This window comes from Microcaecilia unicolor, chromosome 2, assembly GCF_901765095.1.
Source record: "Microcaecilia unicolor chromosome 2, aMicUni1.1, whole genome shotgun sequence".
In the NCBI taxonomy this organism is placed as follows: Eukaryota; Metazoa; Chordata; class Amphibia; order Gymnophiona; family Siphonopidae; genus Microcaecilia; species Microcaecilia unicolor.
Window position 1 is genome coordinate 496,262,929 of NC_044032.1, and position 23,222 is coordinate 496,286,150.

Here is a 23,222-nt window from a genome sequence, read left to right on the forward strand (position 1 = left end):
TCTGGATTTCCCTTGAAAAATGAGGCACACAGTTTTGAAACTACATATGTATGTATGTTGCCCACTTCATCCTAAATCCTCCTCTGAACCTGCCTATTTTTTCTGCAGGTAAAAGTGTGTGTTGCTGATCTCCACGCATTCTTTTTCATGGGTAGAAGGTAGGACATTTTCAGAGCCTATTTATCTAGGTAAATAGCAAATTTACCCTTGAGGGGACTATTTGTAAAAGAATTTCTTCAGACAAATGGGAGTTTGCCCACAAGAAAAAAAATAAGTTTTACAAAATGTCCACCTGCTAATGTGAGGAAAAGTACACATGCCATCTTATACTGCAATGTACTTTTAATCATGAAGAAAAGAAGCAGATCTAAGCAGGATTACGGCAGGACAGGTGAACTATGTGTGGGGGTTTAATTTTGAAATCTCCAAATGTTTTGTACTCCACATGCTTCAGTACTACTGGCGGTAGTTCCCATCCCCAGCACGTGCCACTTCATGTGCTTCAAAAATATTTGTATTTTTGTTATGTATGTATTTATTTATTTATTGCATTTGTATCCCACATTTTCCCACCTTTTTGCAGGCTCAATGTGTAGATGTTTACCCGGTGATAACTGGGCAGTACCGCGCACTGTCCTGTTACTGCCGGGTTAGCATGAGAGCCCTTACTGCCACCTCAATGGGTGGCAGTAAGTGTTCCCCTCGTGAAATGGCCGCATGGCAAGTGGTTCACTTGCTGCATTGCCATTTCTTAAAAAAAAAAAAAAGACAGCCTTTTACCCACTGCGATAAAATGGGGCCTCAGTGTGCATCATAAAAATGTGATAATGCTTACTGCCACTCTGTAAAAGACCCCCTCACTGATGAAAATCCCCTTAAACCGAGTGCCTTCCTATCTTCGTAATTGGCTTAAAAGTCTATATAGATTGGACCTGGGGATAGAGGTGGATAGGAATTAAACACTAATAGAACGCTTAGATAATTGCTTATTTCTTTATACATTTTTAAATTAAATACAAAATTTTAAATAGACATAGAATTTATCAATATTAACCCAAATCTCCCTTTTCTACGAGTTTTAAGCCAATTTTCCAGAAGGCAAGCACTGACATGTTCAAATTCTTTACCAGCATTATCAGATTCAGGTCCCCTCTCAGAACTCCTTCAGGACAGTTGTGGGAAAAAAAAAAAGTATATGACTGACTGATTTTTGTGCAGGAAACCTTGTCTCCAGAAAAGCATTTGAAATTTAGAGGAGGGTTAATTACTTCTAGCTTTTCTGCTTCTCATGAAACAAATAAAAGCGATATTGTAATTTTACGTTTTAAATATTGTTCTTTTACTGTTTCAAACCACCAAATGATAATATGATTTGTTTAGTAAGACATTTTAATTGTATGATGCTGCCTACTGATAAATCTGAAAATAGATTTTTGAGTAATTCTGAACAAAAGTATTGCAGCTTCTCTTAAAGGAACTGGGTTTTCACACTAGGAAGAGAAATTGTATCTTGTTATCTTCAGCCAATAATTTTTATTCTTCATTTCTGTATAGATTTATTTTTTTAAAGTTCACAACTATATTAGTTTCAATTTAAGCACAAATCAACTCAGAAACTTAAACACAACAATGCAGATAATGTGACCCCACCCCACCCCCTACAGCTACAGAAAAGGTCCACCCAAATTAGTCCAGTAGCCCCATATTACACCGAAGAGGAGCCCAAATGACAGAGAAGGCGTCAAAGCGACCAGCTCATTCTGCTGATGTCACCTCAAACCTGTATATCAAACAAAGAGTTCCACCAGAAGGTAACATTCAGTACTGATGCATTCTTCCAATCCCTCAAAATTTCTTGAAAAGCAACTGCTACCATAAGCCTATAAAGTTTGCCACTTCATGAAAAGTTACTCACAAAGTCTCCTTGAGGCCCAAATAAAAGATTCACATATGACACTGGAGTTGCAACAAATGTTCACAGATTCTCAGCCACAGCTGCTCCCAAAATGCTTGCACCATCGGGCAGGAAAAAAGCATATGCTCCAACGTCCTAACAGAAGACGTGCAAGTCCAACACTGATTTGAATCATTAGGGCCCACACGCTGAAGACGAACTGGCGTCCATAGAGCTTATGTGCCAAGAAAAACATGGACTGTGTCAAAGAAGCTGAGGCAAGTACATCAAACCAATTTTATCCAGAACTCTTTCCACTTGGCGTGTGCCATACTCCCACCAGTCTTCCATTCTCAAATCCGCCACAGGGACGCAGTTCTTGAACAATGCCCAGAATGATGAAGCAGCTTGTACAGACTGGACACCAAAGTCTGCAAGTCCTCTGCATTTTCACATAAAACTTGTAATCTAGATTTTTCTGCAAGCATTATCATATTCTCTTTCCATGCCTTAAGTGCGTGTGTGAGCAGGAACCACTTGCAACACTGTAAGAAAGGGAAACCTATTGATCACCTGAGATCTTGAATGACATAAGTCTCTGTCCATACAGCAGCTGCCCAACTGTTCAGATATTATATTGTGTCCATGTGGTCCAATACAGTTGTTTCCCTTTTATATGCAAATTAGGATTCCACTACAGGGGAACTGCTAAAGATTCAATAGTTCTAAGTGGCAACACTGCATCCAGAGACCGCAATCTTGATGGAAGCCTAGCTCCCAACAAAAACCTAACAAAATGAGCAACCTCAATGGTTGAACCAACATCACCTCTAGGCTCAACCAGGAAGACATCTGCTCCAAGTTCTTGTCAACAAGCCAAAGTAAGCCCTGCCTAGATATGAAAGCTTTATGATAATTTTGAAAGTGCAGAAGATTCACATCTCCCTCCTCCCTACACCTCTGCAAATTTCTTAATGCAATCCTAGGCTTCTTTTGTTTCCACAAGAAATTGAGCAGAATCTTATCCACATCCTTATAAAAATCACTGGTAAACATAACAGGTTTCAAACACATGCAGTACACTATTATTGGAGACAATGACATCTTAACAGTTTCCAACCTCTCTCTCACCAACTTAAGTATAATGGTGTCCATTTATTGCACATGATGATTTTGACCCTCTGCAGTACATCCTGCTCATTACATACAATCATGTCAGTAAAAGTAGGCATCAGCTTAATCCCCAGGTACTTCATGCCTGTGCTGCACTACGGAAATGGAAATGGAGCAAGTATATCTTTAGTGCAATAAACATTCATCGCCATTAGCTCGGAATTCGCCCAATTCACTCTATACCCAGAAAACTTCCCAAACTCAATTAATTGTAGCAATGGCGGGATTGTGACATTTGGCCTAGACAAACGTAGACAGCATATATTCCTTTGCACCTAACAAAATGCCCTTGACATTCCCTACTTGCCTTATAGCACACAAAAGAGGCTCTAAGGAGAAATTAAATAGCAAGGAAGGAAGCAGGCATCACCGGCTAGATCCCCTATGCAGCATATATGCCTGCGACAGCTGATTATTAATATAGAGCCTAGATACAGGCTATAAATACAAGAGACACTCCATTTTTACAAAGTTGTCCCCAAACCATCACAAAACTGGAAACAAACCAGGCCACTCAACCCTGTCAAATGCTTTCTGAGCACCAAAGGACACCATAAAATCTGGTAACTCCAGGGATTGTGCAAAGATGTAGACAGAGCCTCTTATTATTCACTGAGTACCTGTTCCTAAGAAATCTAGTTTGATCTTGATGTATCAACCATGCCATGGGGGCCCATCATGTGATTTTGTAAGCACTCTCACATACATTTTGGCATTCATGTTTACTAAAGAAATTGACCGATAATTGGCATCCTCCAGAACATCCTGCCCAAGCGTGGGGAGATCCATGGCAAGCTCTTCAGCTGTAGTCCCTGATATTCTACCTATACAAAAAAAGTACTGGAACAATGTAAGTAAATGAGGCACAAAATCAGCTTGGAAGCACTTACAAAATTCAGCAGTGAAACCATCCATCCCAGGCACTGTAAGGGGATGGGATTTGATATACTGCCTTTCTGTGGTTACAATGTGTACCTGGGGCAATTGAGGGTTAAGTGACTTGCCCAGGGTCACAAGGAGCTGCAGTGGTAATCAAACCCAGTTCCCAAAATCTGCCTCTCTAAATTCTCTCTTCTTGAGTCAGGTGAGGTTCCTGGACAGAGACCAGAAACTGTTCAACACTCTCTCGTGACTCTGAACTACCAGACTGATACAGCTGTGTAATAGTCATAAAACCTTCTCACAATTTCATTCTGCGAAAGTAAGAGGCTAGAACTGTACTAGCCCTATCCCTTGCAAAATATCTGGTAGCTCCCTACATATACATTTTTTCATGCACCCATTCACTAAGAATGTGATTATACTGAAATTTGGCCTAAATCAGCTCCTGAAATACTTTTGCATCTCACCTCCACCTCAATGACTGCTCCTTATTACAACCTGCAGTAAGCTGCTTACCTAACACCGCTGTTGAGTATTTATTCTAGCAATGAAGCTATAAGCACCCCCAACAGTGATGCCTTAAAGGCATCCCATGTATTCATTAAAGGCATTTGTTCAGGACTGTAAAAAAAAAAAAAGTTCTCCACATGTGTTCTTACAAACATGTGAAACTCCCTGTACCGGAACAAGATGTTATTGAATTGCCACAATGGAGAAGGCTTGCCAGGCACCAAATCCTGAAAAAACAAGGCCAACGCTCATATGATCCAAGACAGCAATACTGTCAATATAAGCACTCTCCACCCACGCTAACAAAGGCTTAGAAATTAAGAAAATATATATTTGTGAGAAAGAATGATACACCTGTGACATGAAAGTGTAATCCCGCCCCATAGGATTCAAAATCCTCCAAGTGTCTACCAGCCCCAAGTGTCCTGAATAGCAGCAACATCCCTAATTTGTAGATGATGCTTGATGCAAGGCTGACAGTCTAACACCGAATTCAAGATCTGATTATAATCCCCCAGTATTACAACATCAGAACATGGGTACTCAACAGCAACCTCTATCAAAGAACTACAAAACTGCTGCACATTCCAGTGGGTGCATAAATATTAAATAACACTAACTCTCTCGCACAAACACACAGTCTCAGCGTTATCCAACTTCCACATGGATCCACTCTGTGGTCAATGACTTGAAGCCCTGCAGCCCTTGTACTAACACTAAAACCCCACAATTCTTCCCTAATGCCAGAACATAGTAATACTGGTCAACCCACCCCTCCTTCAACTTCTGAGACTCTACTGCAGAAAGGTGGGTCTCTTGGAGACAACACACATCTATCCTTGTCTTCTTTAGGAATGTAAACATCTTTTTATGCTTCACTAGATGATTCAGCCCATGCACAATGAAGAAATAAATGTTAAGCACCCCATCCAAAAAACAAAACCACTGAACCATATTAACAAGCACCAGTGATAGCATAGAAATGACTGCCTTCATCACCCTACCACTCCACAATAAAACCACTACCCACCTATCCCAATCTTCCACCATCTGCACATACAGCTACTCACACACATCTAGTTCCAGCCATTCCCATCACATAAACTCCTAGAACTCCACTGTTGCATCTCACTCACTACTTCAAAAATGAAAATAAACTGCACTCTCTCCCTTTACCAAATTACAACTACAGTCATAACAATACCAAATCATTTATGTTAAATATTACTTACTACATCACTCTGCCCTTTAATGACCCACCTACTTCCTCCCGCTCCCTTACACAATTGTGATTTTCAAAGTTCACAAAACATTATATATCAACTCTTGACTGTTCCATAAGAAATTTCTTCAGTACATCAGGACTTTCAAAGTTTAATGTCTGATTATGAAGAGTCACATGCATCCTCGCTGGGCAATACAATCCATACTGTGCCCCCAGCTGCTTCAACTGGGGCCAACATGCCAGCAGCTGCTTTCTCCACTACGCTGTTGCAGGCTCAAAGTCAGGCTGAAGACTAACCTGAGATCCTTGCCATATGAGGGATGGTATGCTTTTAGCTGAAGAAAGTATTTCCAGAACTTAGGAGTGTCACAGCACAACTAATATCGGCCTTGGTACCATATATGCAATTGGTCTCCTCACAGGGATACGTTGACCTTGCTCCACTTCAAATGGAAACTGAAACTTCAGGCCCAGCATCTAAGGCAGTGACACTTGGACAAACTCAAGCAGGTCAGAGCCCTATGCTCTCTCAGGCAATTCAAGCAGCCAGAATTTGATCTTTGGCTCCTATTGTTAGCATCTTCTAATTGTTTCTGTAGTGAAGCCACAACCTTACATTCCTCCTGAATGTATTTCATTTCGTCCCCCAAATCACTGACTCGACTCGCCCTTCAAGGACCTCCTGCTGCTCCCCAACACACTGTAACTGCATACTGATGTTTGCTAGTTCTATCTTGAGCTCCAACATGCCAACCAAATTGTCCTGCAGCAGCAATTTTAATTGAGCGAACTAGCCATTATTGGCTCAATCAGCTCTGTGAATCCCTGCGGGGCCACCATAACCATCATCTTAGCTGGCATTCGCAGATCCTGCTTCAGCCGTTTAGAGCTTCCTGACACAGAAAGCACCATCCAGCTTATTTGCAAAAGAGAAAGACGCCCATATTTCGACCCAAATCGGGAGATGGGCGTCTTTCTCCCGTGGGCAAACAAATCGGTATAATTGAAAGCCGATTTTGGTCGTCTTCAACTGCAGTCCGTTGCAGGAACGAACAAAGTTGATGGGGCGTGGCGGAGGCGTGGCGAAGGCGGGACCGGGGTGTGGTTATCGGCGGAGGAGAGATGGGCGTCTTTAGCTGATAATCGAAACAAGAAGGGCGTTTTTAACGAGAATTTGGTCCACTTTATTTGGACCCTTTTTTTTCAGGTCCAAGTCCCCAAAAAAATGCCCCAACTGACCAGATGACCACTGGAGGGAATCGGGGATCACCTCCCCTGACTCCCCCAGTGGTCACTAACCCCCTCCCAGCAAAAAAAAAAAACACTTTACAAACTTTTTTTTCCAGCCTGTATGCCAGCCTCAAATGCCGTACCCACCTCCATGACAGTAGAATGTGTTCTATCCTCTGACAGCCTTTCCCTGGTTTTGATGCAGGTCTCGGGTGAGTGTGACACCTTTTCTGTTAAGGGCACTGCAGAGTCACATCAGCTATGCATTGTGGTGGGTATAGGGTATTTGGCTCCGTGATTCCACTAGCTTGTGTTACATGCTCACGATGTTGGTAGTTGGTAGGCTCTACTCCCATGGTGCTTTTTCCTCTGCTTACTGGGTCAGAGTGTGCCCTGTTTTGTTTCCGGTAGTCCATGAGGTAGTGACCATTTTTGTAAGCCAGTTTTAGCCACGTTACAGAACTTAGTTCTTACCTTGAATATTGCTGAAAGAGGGCATTGTACACCATTCTGCCAGCTCTGACCTACTGCTAATCTCAGTACCAGGGAGACTCTTTGCCAGTGGGGCACAACCTCTGATCTGCAGTTAACTGTGAGTAAACGTGTTTATTCCAATAAAGGACGTTTTCGGAGACAAGAGTCTTCAGATGTCAACTGGTGTGCCAAGATTATACAGCAGCCACAAGTCCTAGAGGCCTGCGTGTATGCAGGTCCCTGGAGCACTTTTAGTGGGTACTGTAGTGCACTTCAGGCAGGCGGACCCAGGCCCATACCCCCTATCTGTAACACTTGTGCTGGTAAATGGGAGGCCTCCAAAACCCACTGTACCCACATGTAGGTGCCCCCTTCACCCCTAAGAGCTATGGTAGTGTTGTACATTTGTGGGTAGTGAGTTTTGGGGGGGGGGGGTTGGGGGCTCAGTACCCGTGGTAAGGGACCTAGGCATTTGGGAGCGTTGTCTGAAATCCACCGCACTGACCTCTAGGGTGTCCAGTTGGTGTCCTAGCATGTCAGGGGGGCGAGTGTACTACAAATCCTGGCCCCTCCCATGACCAAATGGCTTGGATTGGGACGTTTTTGAGCTGGGCATTTTTAGTTTCCATTATTGCTAAAAAAAAACAAACGCCCAGCTCGGAAACGACTAAATCCATGGCATTTTGGTCCATACAAACCGTATTTTCGAAGCGGAAGATGGACGCCCATTTTTTTTTTGAAAATATGGTCTGTCCCACCCCTTCACGTACCCGTTCTCGGACATAGAAGCCCATGGAGATGGGCATTCACATTCGATTATGCCCCTCCACGTCTCCTTTGACAGCTTAACAACTTAATTAGATATCTAGCTGTCAACCCACTTGCTCAGAATGACTCCTGGGGCTACTGTTTTTCAGCAGATAAATTCTGTGCATCAAAGACTTTACTATACAAACATTTAAGCACTGACAGGCAGATGATCAAACCCCGGCACTATTTTAGATAGCGCTCTGGAAATACTGCTCTTCCAATGCCGTAGTAGCATGGTGTTGTGCTATGGCATGATCAGAAGTAAATATATGCAGATATATGCAGCGGTGTAGCGGTGCTTCAGCGTAGTTAAATGAAGCTAAGTAGCTGGGATGCATGTGTACTAATCAGATGCGCTAGGCTACGAACAGTACACATGTGCATAAGGCTGCTTGTCGTTTTGTCCTGTCATAAAGCGGGGAATAATTGAATGGCACCGGCCATCTGCAACAGCTGTTGAGGACGTCCAAAATGTGGATGTTTGTGAGAAAGACATCCATGCCTGCTATGCCTCCAACACCTGCTTTATTTATTTGGATTTTGGATCACAAGTAGCAGCAGTGGGATTTAAACTGGCCATCTCTGGATTGCAAGACCAGTGCTCTAACCACTAGGCCACTCTTCCACTCTACTCCACTCCCTTGAAATTTGGCCATCCCTGTAGGGGGCAGTTGAGGACATCCAACATGTTTGAAAAAAGGACGTCCATGCCTTCATCATGCCTACGCTGTCACACACATACCTCCCCCCCCCCAGGGGCCTGCATACTGCCCCCCCCCACAGGGATGGCCAAATGTCAAGGGAGTGGAGTAGAGTGGAGGAGTGGCAGAGTGACCTAGAGTACTGGTCTTGTAATCCAGAAGTGGCTGGTTCAAATCCCACTGCTGCTACTTGTGATCCACAATCCAAATAAATAAATAAATAAAAAGGGTGTCAGAAGCATAGTATGAGTTCAATTCCCACGTCAGGGCAAGTCACTTAACCCTCCATTGCCACATTGAGCCTGCCATGAGTGGGAAAGCACAGGGTACAAATGTAACAAAAAAATAGCAAAGGCATGGACATCCTTCCCACAGGAACATCCACATTTTGGACATCCTCAACTGCTGTTGCAGGGACGGAGGCATAGTGAAGAATATACTCTAAAAAATAAAAAAGACAAAAGTTTTTGAAGTTTTTTTTTTCATGGTGGGACCTGTGCCACAAGAACACCAGCTAGGACCTGGCGTAATTCTGCGGCGCTGTTTTTCGGCATAGCGGTGCTCAACACCTCTGTTCATGAGGTGCTAGCTTTCAATCATCCAGGAGGAACGTGAAATGACATTATTCACATGAGATTGACTACATTTAAATGTCATGTGCGCAAGGTCCTGGCGCGCTTGCAGTTTATGGCGGTAACCACGTTGATCATCCCACGTTGTTAAAAGCGTGCACAAAAATGGTGCTAATGGGCTTGCGAGCTTGCGTTGACTTTTGATCATCCCCCTATGAGTTGGAAAGGAAAGAGAGATTCTATAAACTGAGAGGGGAAGTTATCAAGATGGGCTTCTGTTAAGATGTGTTATTTTACAGTTAACCCTAGTTACTAGTAACTAGGGACAATGGAAGTACCTGCATGTAATATGTAATCCGCTTTGGTTGCACTACAGAAAAGTAGTATATCAAGAATCTAATAAGAATAAACATAAAAACATAAACCTTGAATAAAATGGGGCCAGTGCTTAAATAGCACAATTCAGTGGTAAAATAACATATCTTAATAGTAGCCCATGTTGATAACTATGCTTCCAATTATTAGTCTGGGCAACTCCAAACATTATCTGGGCAAATCAACTTTCTTTATGTTTTCCCAGATAAAGAATGGAAGACTACATTTCCAGTTTTTAATTGCACATACAGTTTATCCTTCACTTCCCCTTTTCTTAACAAGCTGGTGGATTAACATTCCAAAACAACCTCTTTTAAAAATAAGGACAGACATAGTGGAAAGCGAACAAAGCTCCCTTGACTAATTAAAACTTTTCATCCACTGCACATATTTTAAAGGGTGTCGCTCAGCAGGAGCTGAAGATAATTATTGCAAGTTCCTATAAATACTTAACAATCAGAAATGCATTTGCCATAATATTATTCATTTTGGCTTTCTCAAAGAGAACAAAGCACACCATTAGTACTTTTGAACTAAAGGTAGATTTGGGCATCCTATAATTATATCTGAACAAACAACTAGCTAAATAGACATTTCCAGAATATAGCTCTAAAGAAAAATATAATCTAAGTGCAAGAGTTGCTGATATAGATATAAAGAGATAGATAGATATAAGAGGATTTCCTTGCAAGTCTATTTTGTCCTAGAGTTGTTTTTTAATTTTATATTTATTAGAGTTTTCAATACACAATCCAAGCAAATCCACTTGTACTGGGAAAAAAAAACAATATACCAACGGTAAGAAAATACAAGTAATCTACAATACTTAAAAACAAAATCCTGGATACTGTTATAAGTCCTCAATTATAGAAGAAGTAAGAGACCATTTAAATTATACCAAGAAAGAATTAACAATATTCAAACTAAAGAAAAAAATCCACCAAGTGAGACTACAATCTTTGTATGAGAGCACCTCCTACAGCTGAGGTTCTTCGGCAGCAGTCAGTGGGAACCGTCCAGATTATTGTCTTATTACTCAAAAACAAAGTCAGTTGAGAGGGATCAAACAAAACATACATTTTAGACTGATATTTAACCACCAGGGCCGGACTGACAGTGGTCTGGGCCCCCCCTGCCCGGCCTCTGCCCGATGCTCCCCTACCGCCACAGCTGACGCTCCCGCCATCCCAGTTCTTTCCTGCCCTCTGCCACATTTTCATTTTATTATAATGTATATTCCGCTCCTATCCAGAGTGGAGTACAAACCAACATGCATAATAATAAAAACATATACTAAATCAGACAATAACCAACTGTACATACCAGATGGACCAACAAAACAACACAATTGTATAGCTCAAAAAACAACCAGCATCACATGACATGCTTACACTACAAACAAAACTAACAACTGTCACTTTAAAATACTTCTTGCATAACTAAATATCCATTTTCTTGCACACAGCACTGAAGAACTGCAGGTAGATTTTCCAAACTCAGCTTTTCAAAACTTAGCTATTTTGATGAGCATTGATGGCTTTGAACACCAAACTCAGCTATTTTGGTGAGCACTGATGACGTTGAACGATACGCGAATCCGATTAATGCAACTGCAGTTTAAAATCTGCAGTGCCACTTATCAACCACTAGATGGTACAACAGATGGCAAGAGAAATTACTTGTCAAGCCTAATTAAATGCAGGCTCTTTTCCATGTGCACACAAGCCCACACAAAAAGGCAAACATGTCCACACACAGACACATGCACTCTATAATTTAAAGACCATGCACAAACATTTTTGATCAGCTTTACTCTAGAAATGAATCATTTTCTACTGCCAGCTGCACAATTGCATACAGTGGCTACAGTCTTCTTCTCTTTGAGCCTATATATAACATGACATTATCCATATCACGTTTAAAATTACAAACCCAGGTAGTTTTCATAGGCTTAGCTCCAGAATCTAAAAGAAATATTAGCATGTCTGAAAAAATGTCTGATCTTCTATGAATAATGATGTAAAGTGTATTTTATCATCTTTGTTTTTTCAAATAACTTTATATCCTGTACTACTATTACTTGAAAATCACTGCATAAAATGAATGAAGCCAAATAAACTGAGAGAAGAGGTCATTCTTAATCTATTATAAAAATATATATATTTCAACCATGTGGTTCACGGCAGCAGTCGAATCCTGGATAGAAGCAGGAGAATAATACTGGTAGACGTGCCACCTCTGTTTTCCTCCTGTTCCTATCACCACATCAGTATGGGAGGTGATAAAAGGTCAGCAGAGATACTGGAAAATTCTGTGGGAAGGGGAAGAATTTGTGGCTTCTGGCCGTGGAACTGCAGAGACTTAGGACTCTGATTTTAGTACAGTATAGAGGTCCTTTTAGAATGGGTGTGCGGCATTTACATGGGTAAATAGAGACATTTATACATTTAAAATGGCATATACTTGGAAAGGTGGGCAATGGGTTATAAATAATAAACTATAACCCATCTGGCTGATATTCAAAGCAATTTAAGCAGGCAGGAGAGGTTCCTGCATGCTTAAATTGCCTGGGGCTGCCTAACCAAGGATATTCAACGGCACTTAACCGGGTTGTGCCACTGAATATTGGCTCTGACCGACCCAAGAAAAAGTGGGCAGCACAGGGGGTGGCATTAGGAAGGAGAGCCAGGGGTTCTGTGGGACCTGCATAGCTAAGCAGGTGACTTTAGGACAGCTTAAAAGCAGTCCTAAATTCAACTACTTAGCTAGGCAGGCCTCAGCTCTGAATATTGGCCGGAACCTGCCGATATTTAAAGGCTCTATAGAGCCCTTGAAGCCCCTCCCCCAGCCCCTGCAAAAGCCCCCTCCTTCCCTTCCCCTTGCCACCATTCAAACCAGCCTCCATTCCCCTCAGGAACAGCTTTTGGTCTGGACATAACCCCCTGGACCTATCTTTTTATCCCTGGTGGTCCAGCGGGGTCGATGGGAACAAGAGTGAAGCCTACTCGCTCCTACCATTTGCAGCTAATTGAAGAAAATGGCTGCTGTGACCTCTCGTGGCAGCTTTGCGGCACTACACAAGTAGTACATTTTGAAGAATATGGGGGGGGGGGGGCCTGAGAGAGTTGAGAAGTAAATGGTAGTTGCTTGGGGTAGTTTGGGGAGTTGAGGGTAGATTGGGGTGTTAAGGGTATTTTTGGGAAGATGTTTTGGAGGTGGGAGATTAGAGAGATGAGGTTGATGTGAAAGGGTTGTTGTGGGGATAGGGTAGTTGGGAGTGAGTGTAATTGGAGGGTGACGAGTAGTTGTATGAATAGATTTAGGGTTGAGGTGGTTGGGGTTGGGATAATTATGGGAGTAGTTTCATGAGATGGGACAGCTGTGTAGAGGTAGATTTGAGGTCGGGGATAGCTGGGGCAATTTTGGTGGTTGAGGGTAGTTTAGTGGGGGATAATTGCAAGATAGTAGTTTTGGAGGTGGAGGTAGTTTGGGGGACATAGGGGATAACTGTAGGTACAGTTGATTGGGCGGGGTAGGGCATAGAAAAAAGAAGTTTGAAAGGAGGAATTTCCTAACTGCTAAGTTTCAATGTATCCCTATTTCTATGTTTCTATTTACGTTTCTATACTGCAGACTTTGGAACTAGATCTCCCACAGAAACAGATCTCCCACTAGGACATTTTGGGGGGGGGGGGGTGGTTATTTTTCTGGAACCCCAAGTCTGAACTCGCTTATTCTTTAATCTGATATGTGCGTATGTTTGTTTGTTTTATTCAATTTCTCCACATGCCCCAATATGACCCCATTCCATTAAATCCCCCAGTCAGACAGGAAAAATTCTCAATCCCTTATGTATAATTCATCCAGCTTCCATGGGACTGGAAAAAATAACAAAGTGTGTATGTCTGTAAGTGTGCATATTTTTTGTTTACTTAAGATTTGATATTTTCATTTGTGGCTAGGGTCATAATATTTGTGTCTCCAAGTGGTAACAGATGACAGGGTGTTATTTTCCCAACAAGAGACCTTCTTCAGCTCATGGCTCAGACCTTAGAAAAAGAGAGGCAGACAATTAACACATTTTAAGCTATCCTCCAAGAGGAAATATTATTGTGCAAAATGAGACCTTGGAGTTGACCCCGTGTGGGTACTTTATGTGTCTTCCAGCTGGTATCTGCTTATTTAACTGGTTAAAGGGTTTACGGTTTATAGCTTATGTAGGAAAAGCATTTAAGGCTGCTCTCTTGGTCCTACCCTTTGCTTGATTTATCCACATTCCGTACCCCTCCTGGCCCTCCCCAGGCAAAATCACCTCCTTATATAGCACTTAGCTCCGCCCAGTGCATCCCAGGATGCACCGGGCCTGGGCTGAGCATTGCCATTTTGTGCAAGGCAGGCCCTGAGACAGGAGGGTGGGAAGTGTTTCTCCTGCCCTCCTGCCTCCATCTTTTTCCAGGTATGGAATAGAGGGAGGGAGGAGAGAAGAAGGGAGGGGGTCATTAGACCACCAGGGTCATTGTTGCCTTTGGGAAGTTGGGAAAGGGACATGGGTGGGGGGGAGGCTCAGGTCAGGATCACTATACTACCAGGGCCATTCTTGTTTTGGGGGGAGTCAGGGGTCCACTGAACCACCAGGGCTTGCTTATGTAAGGGGGCAGAAAGGGGTATCGGGGGGTTGAGTGTCCACTGTGTGACCACTGGACCACCAGGTATTTGTTCCTAGGGGTGCAAGGGGATCAGCATCAGGGGGTCGGGTTGGGCCTGCATCGGGAGCTGTCAAATGCATTTGACAGCTCGGAGTTGCAAACAGCGACCGATGCACAAAGGGGGATCTGTGCAGTTCATTTGTATGTGATCCTCTTTGTGCATCGGTCGCTGCTTGCGACTCACTAAATTTTACCCAGATGACCGTATTTTACTGCTGCCTTTGTGCATTGGACCCACAAACTCATCTTTATGACCATTAGCCCTATGGTGTAGACCTTGGCCTTTATGGCTATACAGCTTCATCTTTCGTTAGGGTCTTGCACTTTCATGTATTCAATGTGTACCATTTTTGTATATCCTATTAATTAAGGACTCTATTTATATAATGATTTTGTCTATAAAATGGTCATGATTATTTTATTCTATAAGATCTACTATAGTCTATTAGTAACACTTTTGTAACTATTTATTAATGGTCTTAGTTATACTATTATTTTGGCATGTTCTCCTGATTTTTTGTAATTGTGTTTGTTTGTTTGTTTGCCTATACTTTTTGATTGTATTTGGTGTGGTTGTTGTTATCTATTCTGAGCTACTGCTGTAAAACAGGACAGGTATTTAATTAGAAATAAGTAAATAACAGCCAATCCAAAGTTGAAAACTGCTTTTTCCCTAGCTCACATTTTCACTGGGGAGTAGTAGTGTCACATGATGCAATGACTGATGACAGCGGTCCTGAAAGAACATTAGCATATGTATAAACCTGTTTTTTTTTTCACTTAGCAGAACCAGCTAGGATACGTTTTTGTTTTTTTTAAGTCATCTGAATGGGCAAATTTTGCTGTGAAGCTTTAATGCTGCTGATCCACTTTAAGGTTTAGATGATTCCACTTGGAACAATCATATTCTGTACACATTATGGGTTCCTTTTACAAAGCTGCAATAGTGCACTCTTATGTGAGTTTTTTCTCATGTGCTAAGGCCATTTCTATCGCAGACAGAAATAGTCGATTTTCCACTTTCTGAATTAATGGTCATCTGCTAAAGTTACAAAGAAGGGAAAGAACCCTAAAAAATAGTCCACATCTACACAAATATATATATATATATATTGAGGGTTCTTCTACAGGGTCCGACTCAAACATACTGTGAAAATATAAGGAGGAAAAAGCCTCAAGAAGCTCCCGGCTACACTAAGCAACGGGAGCAGGACTGCTTCATCATTGGCACAAAAAAAACCTCCTTGTCTGGTTCAACAGCTCCTGCATATCATAGTCAGAAAAACTCTTTTATTTTCAATAGTATTGCTATATTGCAATGTTACAGTATTCAAAAAGTGTACTTAGCTTGTGTGGTTCTTCCTCTCCCTTTGTCTATTATTATTACAGCTATGAGCTTTGGTTCAAGGCCTGAGACTTTGTGTCAGGATCTAAAAAATGAGAAAAGCTTACAGGCCTTTAACTGTAATTTGAACCCTGGAAGTTCCAGTAAAGCTCCTGAGCTATTGGGACACACCAGGCAGCAAAATAAGGAAGGGCTAGGGTGCAAAACCCTCATAAACAGGATGGTGTGGTTTACCAACAGGGCAAAATCAGTTACACCCAGGAAGATATGGTCAACTGAGTGGTCCAGTAGCGTAGCCCACCTGAGCCCAAAGTGGGTGGGCCTGGGCCCACTCAGGCCCACCCAGTAGCAGCACACCTATGATGTGGCTAGCAGGGATTCCCAAGCCCCATCAGCCGAAAACTCCCAACAGCTATCCCTCCTGCATACCTTGTAAATAGCAGATCTTTGCCTGCAGCAAGCAGCAACTGATACACGCTGTGGGGCCAACATGAGCAGTGTGTATTGGTTGCTGCTTGCTGCTGGTGAAAATCTGCTATTTAAAAGGTATGTGGGCGGGGTTGTTTGAGAGACCATATAGTATGCAGGCGAGAGAGAGGGAGAGACCAAATTGTAGGACAAGACGGAGTTCTTCTGCCCACCCATCTTGGGACCAGGCCCACTCAAAACTGGGTGTCTGGCTACGCCCCTGGAGTGGTCTCACAAGAAGATGACCAAACTTTCCAATCAATGCTGAAAAAAACAAGCATGTATGGTAAATGTTACTATATATGGTCAATGAGGTAGTAAACATATATCCAATAAGGTGTAAATATGTCAATTTACCTGTATCCTGAATCTACATATAAAAATGACTGTACTTTCTATTTCAGTGGAGAATTTGGACTGCCAGTACTTTTGTATGAGCAGCTAGTCTCCCAAAAGCAATTGTCAATTGTAATTGGTGAGTAGAAAATAAAAATATCTAATTGCTTTCTAACCAAAACGCAGCCTTGGGTGATTTATTTATTCCTAGATATTTGTGGGTGGACCACTATATTGGGAGGGATAAATACACCCAGAAAAATTCACCTTCCTTTCCCAAAAATCAGACCATGACCTACGTAGGAAAGGAAGGAACTGTTCTTCTGAATTTTTAATATAAGCCTTTCAGAATCTGTTTGCACTTTAAATTTTTGAAAGGCTCACATTTAATCACAGAAAAACAGATTCTGATATGTTCTTTCACTCAGTTTTGGCTAGACAAGGCAAAAATGCTCGTTTCTCACTATCTGCGCTTCAGCCTTCCACTGGCTTCCTTCCTCTTGTGAAATAAAACAAAATCTGCAGTTCAATGTGAGATTTTCCCCATGAACTCCTGTCCTCAAAACATTCTATGCAAGCTCTGAGTCAGTAAGTTTTCTGCATTATAGGCCATCATTTGTGCCCCGATCCTCAGAAGCAAATACGGGCATTAGAGACCATTAGTGCTGGACCAGTGCCCACATTTACTAGCGCACAATGCTCAGATGCCCTTATCGCGGGGAAATAACAAGCTTGCCCCAGATCAGTGCAAATAGCATGCTAATGTAGTCAAAAGGATTCCCTCTGATGCTCAAAGCACAGAGCCTGAACGAGGTTGCCCTTACTGCTGGAAACCCTATACCAGCTCAGAGCTGGAGTTAGGGTGTTTAAACAGGCTCTGCGACCAGTCCTCCCTGTTTATTCTTTGATTACAGGCACACTGCAAGGGGGTGCAGGGAGCGGCCGCATGGCTGTCGGCTCCGCCGGTTCCCTGCTCCATCTGACGTTACTTCCTGTTCCGGGACAGGGAACCAGTAGAGACAGCCGAACGACTGCTCCCAGCACCCCCAGAGGTAAGACGGGGGTGGACGTTATGCCCTGGGGGGTGGGGGTGATGCGCTGGGGAGGGTGTGGGAGGTGATGCACCGGAGGGGGGGGGGGTGCAATCCGCCCCGGGTGCCAGCCGACCTAGGAAAGCCACTGGTAAGCAGGGATTGGTGGAAGCGACTAGTTTACCCTATTCATTCTTCAAGTGCAGGTAAGTAAGTAAGGACCGAGGATAGCAATTACATGATATGAGAAGAATCTACTAAAAACGATCTAGCGGTATTTCTAGCCAATGATTAAATAGCTTGTGTGGGGGGCACTTATACTTGAAAGACTCACAGATTTATCCCATAAGAGGTTATTTCATGCAATGTCATACAGAGCTCTTTAACTTAATGGGCAGAGGATGGCAAATCTTCAAGGTTTCTTACCCCTGGCCATGCAATCCCTGCTCCCCAGTTGGACTGGGCAAGAGCAGGAGAGCTTGCTTTGCTTACCCTACAGCTCTTGTGTGCATGTCCCATGCACAATCCTGCCCCCTTAACTTCCTAATGTTCAGTGCTAACTGGTGATTTACATATTCTTAGCGTTGAGCATTAGGATATTTTTATTCCAGCGCTGTTCCTGCACTTTTTTCTGGCACTGTTCCATACAGCGCTGGAGTTTTGAGCATTGGAGACTTGGTTCTGCACAGTGGCATAGGAAGGGCAGGGTGGTGGGGGCGATCCACCCCGGGTGCACGCTGCTGGAGGGTGCAGAGAGCAGCCGCGCGCCTGTAGGCTCCGCTGGTTCCCTGCTTCCTCTGCCCCAGAACAGGTCACTTCCTGTTCCGGAGCAGAGGGAGCAGGGAGCCAGTGGAGCTGACAGGCACGCGGCTGCTGTCTGCGCACTCCAGCAGCCAAGAATGCACCTGGGGGGGGGGCTTGATGTGCCGGGGAGGGGGGTGTCATTGTGCCAGGAGGGTGTGATGCTGCACCCTGGGGGGATGGACACCGCTGCACCCGGGGGGTGGGGTGTGCACAGCGGCGATCCGCCCCAGGTGGCAGCCAACCTAGGATCACCACTGGTTCTGCGCATTGCGGCGCTTCTCTGTGAGCATTGGGAGGGAATACCTACTGACCTCATTTGTATCCATTTAAGGGGCCCTTTTATGAAATGGAGGTATGCCGAATGCTGGCTTATCGCTATCTAAAAAGGAAGTACCGCCGGGTTACCGCAGCAGCCCGGCAGTAGTTCTCTCCCCCAGCACGTGCCATTTCTGGCACTGCAAAAATATTTCACTTTTTGTAGTGATGGTGTGTACCCGGCGGTAATCACTGCCCGGTTATCGCCGGGTTAGCCTGGGAGCCCTTACCGCCACCTCAATAGGTGGCTCCCCCCAGAATTTCCTTGCCACACAGCCATTTCTTTAACCCTAGAACGCATGACGTTAAAAATATACATATTAACGTCATGGGGGCCTTTTAGGCCCCCATGCACATAATGTAGAAAAACACACTTAAATAACTTTCACAAGTTTATTTCAAAATTGCTCAATAAAATATGAATAGTGGACAACATTTTAATTATAATTTTTCACAGAAAACACCAAAAAATCTTTTTTTTCCCAAATTTCACGCAAAGACATGAAAACACACAAAAATGCATAGAAATCTATAGCAAACTAGCTGCAGCTACATTTTTATTCTAACTTTCTTTTCTATTATATTAGTCTTCCAAACAATTCTGACATGTTATTTTTTCAGAAGAGTGTTCTTTGCAAACAGTTTCCTTACAAGTGGAACAATATCGCTCAGTTTTCCTCTCTATGTTTCTTGGACACATGAAACAACGCTTTCATTTTCTTTCTCCTGGCTCTGGAGTAATCTGAAACTGTACGCCACACCGTTTCATTGCTTCTTTAGTTTTCTTTGGCAAGCATTTCAAGTCGCTTCGCTCTATCATGTGAGGTATTACAAGTTCATGACAAAGGTCCTTCAAGAATAAGCGTCTCCTGTCCTTCCTCTGTGCATGAAATTCAGGATGAGTTTCTGTATAAATAATGAATGAATGAATTTAGGGCTGCTACATCAAGCATATTTGAAAATAGTACTACAGGCCATCGTTTTGTTTGCCTCTTACACGAATATTCTCCCACCATCTCATCCATTTTATCTACACCTCCTTTTGTTGCATTGTAATGCAGGATGATTTCTGGTTTCAATTTTTGGTTATTGCTGTCAACACTGCAATCGTGATGCATGGTACTGAGTAAAATTACAGATTTCTCCTTCTTTGCCTTGTAAGATACCAAAGTCGCTTTGTTATTGAATCCAAAGACACTCTCATAAAGTGCTCGCTGACGATTGTGTTTGAGTGCTGCTGGAATTTCTCGTCTGTTTTGCTTTATAGTACCAACAAGTGTAATAGCTTTTGCAAGCAGAAAATTGCCTAGTTCAACATTAGTGAAATAATTGTCCATGGTGATGTTTCTACCTGAATTGAATATTGGAACAGCAAGAGTTTTGACTATTTCAGACCCCAGATCCTTCTGTACTGGTGCACCAACCTCTTTGCCACAGTAGATTACGCCATTTATGCCATAATAATTTGCAGAATCACACATCCAGAAGATTTTTATACCGTACTTGGCTGGCTTACTGGGCATGTATTGTATGAATTTGCAGCGTCCTCTGAACGGTACAAGTTGCTCATCTACAGTAACATTAGTACTAGGATTGTAAAGTTTTGTGCAATTTTTGATAAATATGTTCCAGATATAACTGATAGGGGCTAATTTGTCTGTTTCAAACCTCGCTGCACGAGTTCGCTTATCATCAAAGCGAATGATCCTTCTAATTTCCTCATATCTGCCCACTGACATTGTCGCCTTATAGTGTGGATCAGAAAGTGGGTCCAGAAATAATTCTCGTATTGGGACATCATACGATTTTTGACTCCCTGCCAGCAGGAAAAGTCCAATATATGCATAAAGTTCCTCTTTTGAGATATTTTTCCAGGACTTATTTTTTGCTGAAGCGATACGTCTTCCTTCTAGGTTTGAACATAATAGGACCTCTTCTGCAATATTGTCAGAAAAATAAGTACAGAATACATCTTTAGGGGTAAAGTAACTGGGACTTCCCACAGCTCCTTGAGCCTGTCTCAAAATATTGTGTATTGGAGTACGTCCGACTAATATAGGATTACTGTCCCAAAAAACATTCGTTTTGGATGTTCTACTTATCACTTCTTGAGGATTCACTAGATTCACTTCTTCATCATCAGAAGAATCACTGGATGAGGATGTTTGATTAGCTGGTGGCAGATATTCTTCATCAGACAAAGATAGTTCACTTTCATCATCGCTTTGAAACATAATCGCTTCAATCTCTTGGTCAGTCAGACACTTGGAGGAAGACTGTGCCATTGCTGACTAGATGTTAGAAAATGAAACAGATTTCCTCTCAACAGCTTATCTTATCACAGGTCCTTCAGCAATTAGCTCACAGTGTATACTGTCCTCAGTGTTCAGAGGACCTGAGGTGATGTCATGGCCTTATCACTCCCTCCAAAAATCACATGACATCCTCACATGTTATTATCCACACCCTGGCCCCTCCACCAGCATTACTGAGTACAAATAAAGTAACTTGAGACACAAACACTTCTGAGAACATGATAAAAACAGCGGGGGCCTAAAAGGCCCCCAATTCGTACAGATGTAGTTTTCACCAAACAAGCATTGTTACACCATAATGCCTATGAAAAAAAATTATATGAACAACTGGATATTATCAACAATGACATACTTGAGTAATACCTTGAGTTTCAAAATTCTAACTAAAGTAATTTTGCAGATAATAGCAAAAATGTAAGCATGGGGGCCTAAAAGGCCCCCAATATGCGTTCTAGGGTAAGAAAAGGGAAAACTGCCTTTTACCTGCTGCGGTAAACGGGGGCTCGGCACGCATCAAAAACACACGTTGAGCATTTGAGGACCCTTTTACTAAGGCTTGCTGAAAAGTGGCCTGCACTGGTGTAGGCACGTGTTTTGGACGTGTGCAGGTCCATTTTTCAGCACACCTGGAAAAAAAGGCCTTTTTTGTGGCCAAAAATGGAAGTGCGGCAAAATTAAAACAAGCGTGCATCCATTTTCAGCTTGAGACCTTACCACCATCCATTGACTTGGTGGTAAGGTCTCACTCGCTAACCGGGCTTTAAGTGTCAGCGAGCATACCCTGCCAATTACCGTCCGGTTAGGGCCACAAGGTAGAAAACAGAAAATATTTTCTGCTGCGTGTTTTGGGCGCACATCAAAAATGGAACTACCACCTGGAGCCTTAGTAAAAGGACCCCTTGGTGCTGTATTCAACATGCGTGCAAATCCGGTGCTAACCCCTTTTACCGCTGGCATTCGGTTTTGAGCATCAGTTCCCAAGCTCTCAGAACAAAAGATCCAGTCTGTGATTCGATTTCAGTAACTTACAATACAACCTTCATTTTAAAAATGATGTATCGATCTTAAGATCAAATATTCAAGGATTTAGATTTAAAAAAACAAAACAAAAGCATAATATGCTAAAACTCCAGGACAGCCGAAAATGCGAAAGTTTTCGAAGTCACACTGACGATGAAAACTTCTCATGACTTCAGGCTTAAGGAAATTGCACCGACCTACACGTCTCCGTTATGTCTCCTTCCAGCAAAGAAATACCTGCTGTGAATCGAAACCTTTCATAAACTGTATATTTGCACCACCTTTACAAAACCAATCTCGTCCCATAGAAAACTTTAAAAGGAGAAAGTTTCAGAGTTTTGCCCTTACTTATAAACAGGCGAAATGTACCCCTCCCCCCCCCCCCCACACCTAATTAATTCTTTACTACATCCTTTTCAATTACTCTTGGTGAGCCTGAACATTTTTCCTGCAGCCTTTCTCTCTCTCTCTCTCTCTCTCTCTCTCTCTCGACCTCCACCGATTCTTCCAGCTCTCCCCAAACAAAAGAAATGGTGTAAGCACTGCCTGAGCATAACCATCCAGCAGGGCTGCTTCCCTTACCAGACACTTGATTTTGGGGGTCACAAGGTGGGGCGCCCCCCAGGAGCCCCAGCAGGGCACAGAGCAGAAGCCCCAGCGATACCAGCATGTTTCCTCCGCTGCCTGAGCACAAAGCCCTGTGATGTGGCACTGGCTTGAACGTTTCCACTCCGATATACGCCCAAAAGTGAGCTGCCTCCGTATTCTAGGAAATACGGCCCCCTGGATCGTGTTACAGTCTGCAAAGGAGCAGAAAATAGGCGAGTCCAAATTGATAGGCTTTTAATTTTGTTGGATGCTTGGATGTGGGGTTTCAGCTTGCTTCTCTTGTGTGCTGAAAATAAACTGCCAGGAGAAAAGGGATTTCTTTCGGTGTCTGTTGCAGCCAGTGTGTTTAGTTAGTAACAATTAAAAAGCTTAAAAAATAAGAGTAGCTGTTATAATGTAAGAAATGTTATATTCAGAACAGTTACAC

The 23,222-nt window shown here is 42.9% G+C and overlaps 1 protein-coding gene across 1 annotated transcript in view; it reads right to left on the bottom strand.

Annotated features, from left to right (window-relative positions):
• CPZ (carboxypeptidase Z) overlaps positions 1-22,868 on the bottom strand; it is a 148,177-nt gene extending 125,309 nt beyond the window's left edge. The window contains exon 1 of the mRNA XM_030191145.1: positions 22,769-22,868. Within this exon, the coding sequence (XP_030047005.1) occupies positions 22,769-22,856 (88 nt within the window). The 5' untranslated portion in view covers positions 22,857-22,868. The remainder of the gene's footprint in view (positions 1-22,768) is intronic.
• Between the last annotated feature and the right edge of the window lie 354 nt (positions 22,869-23,222).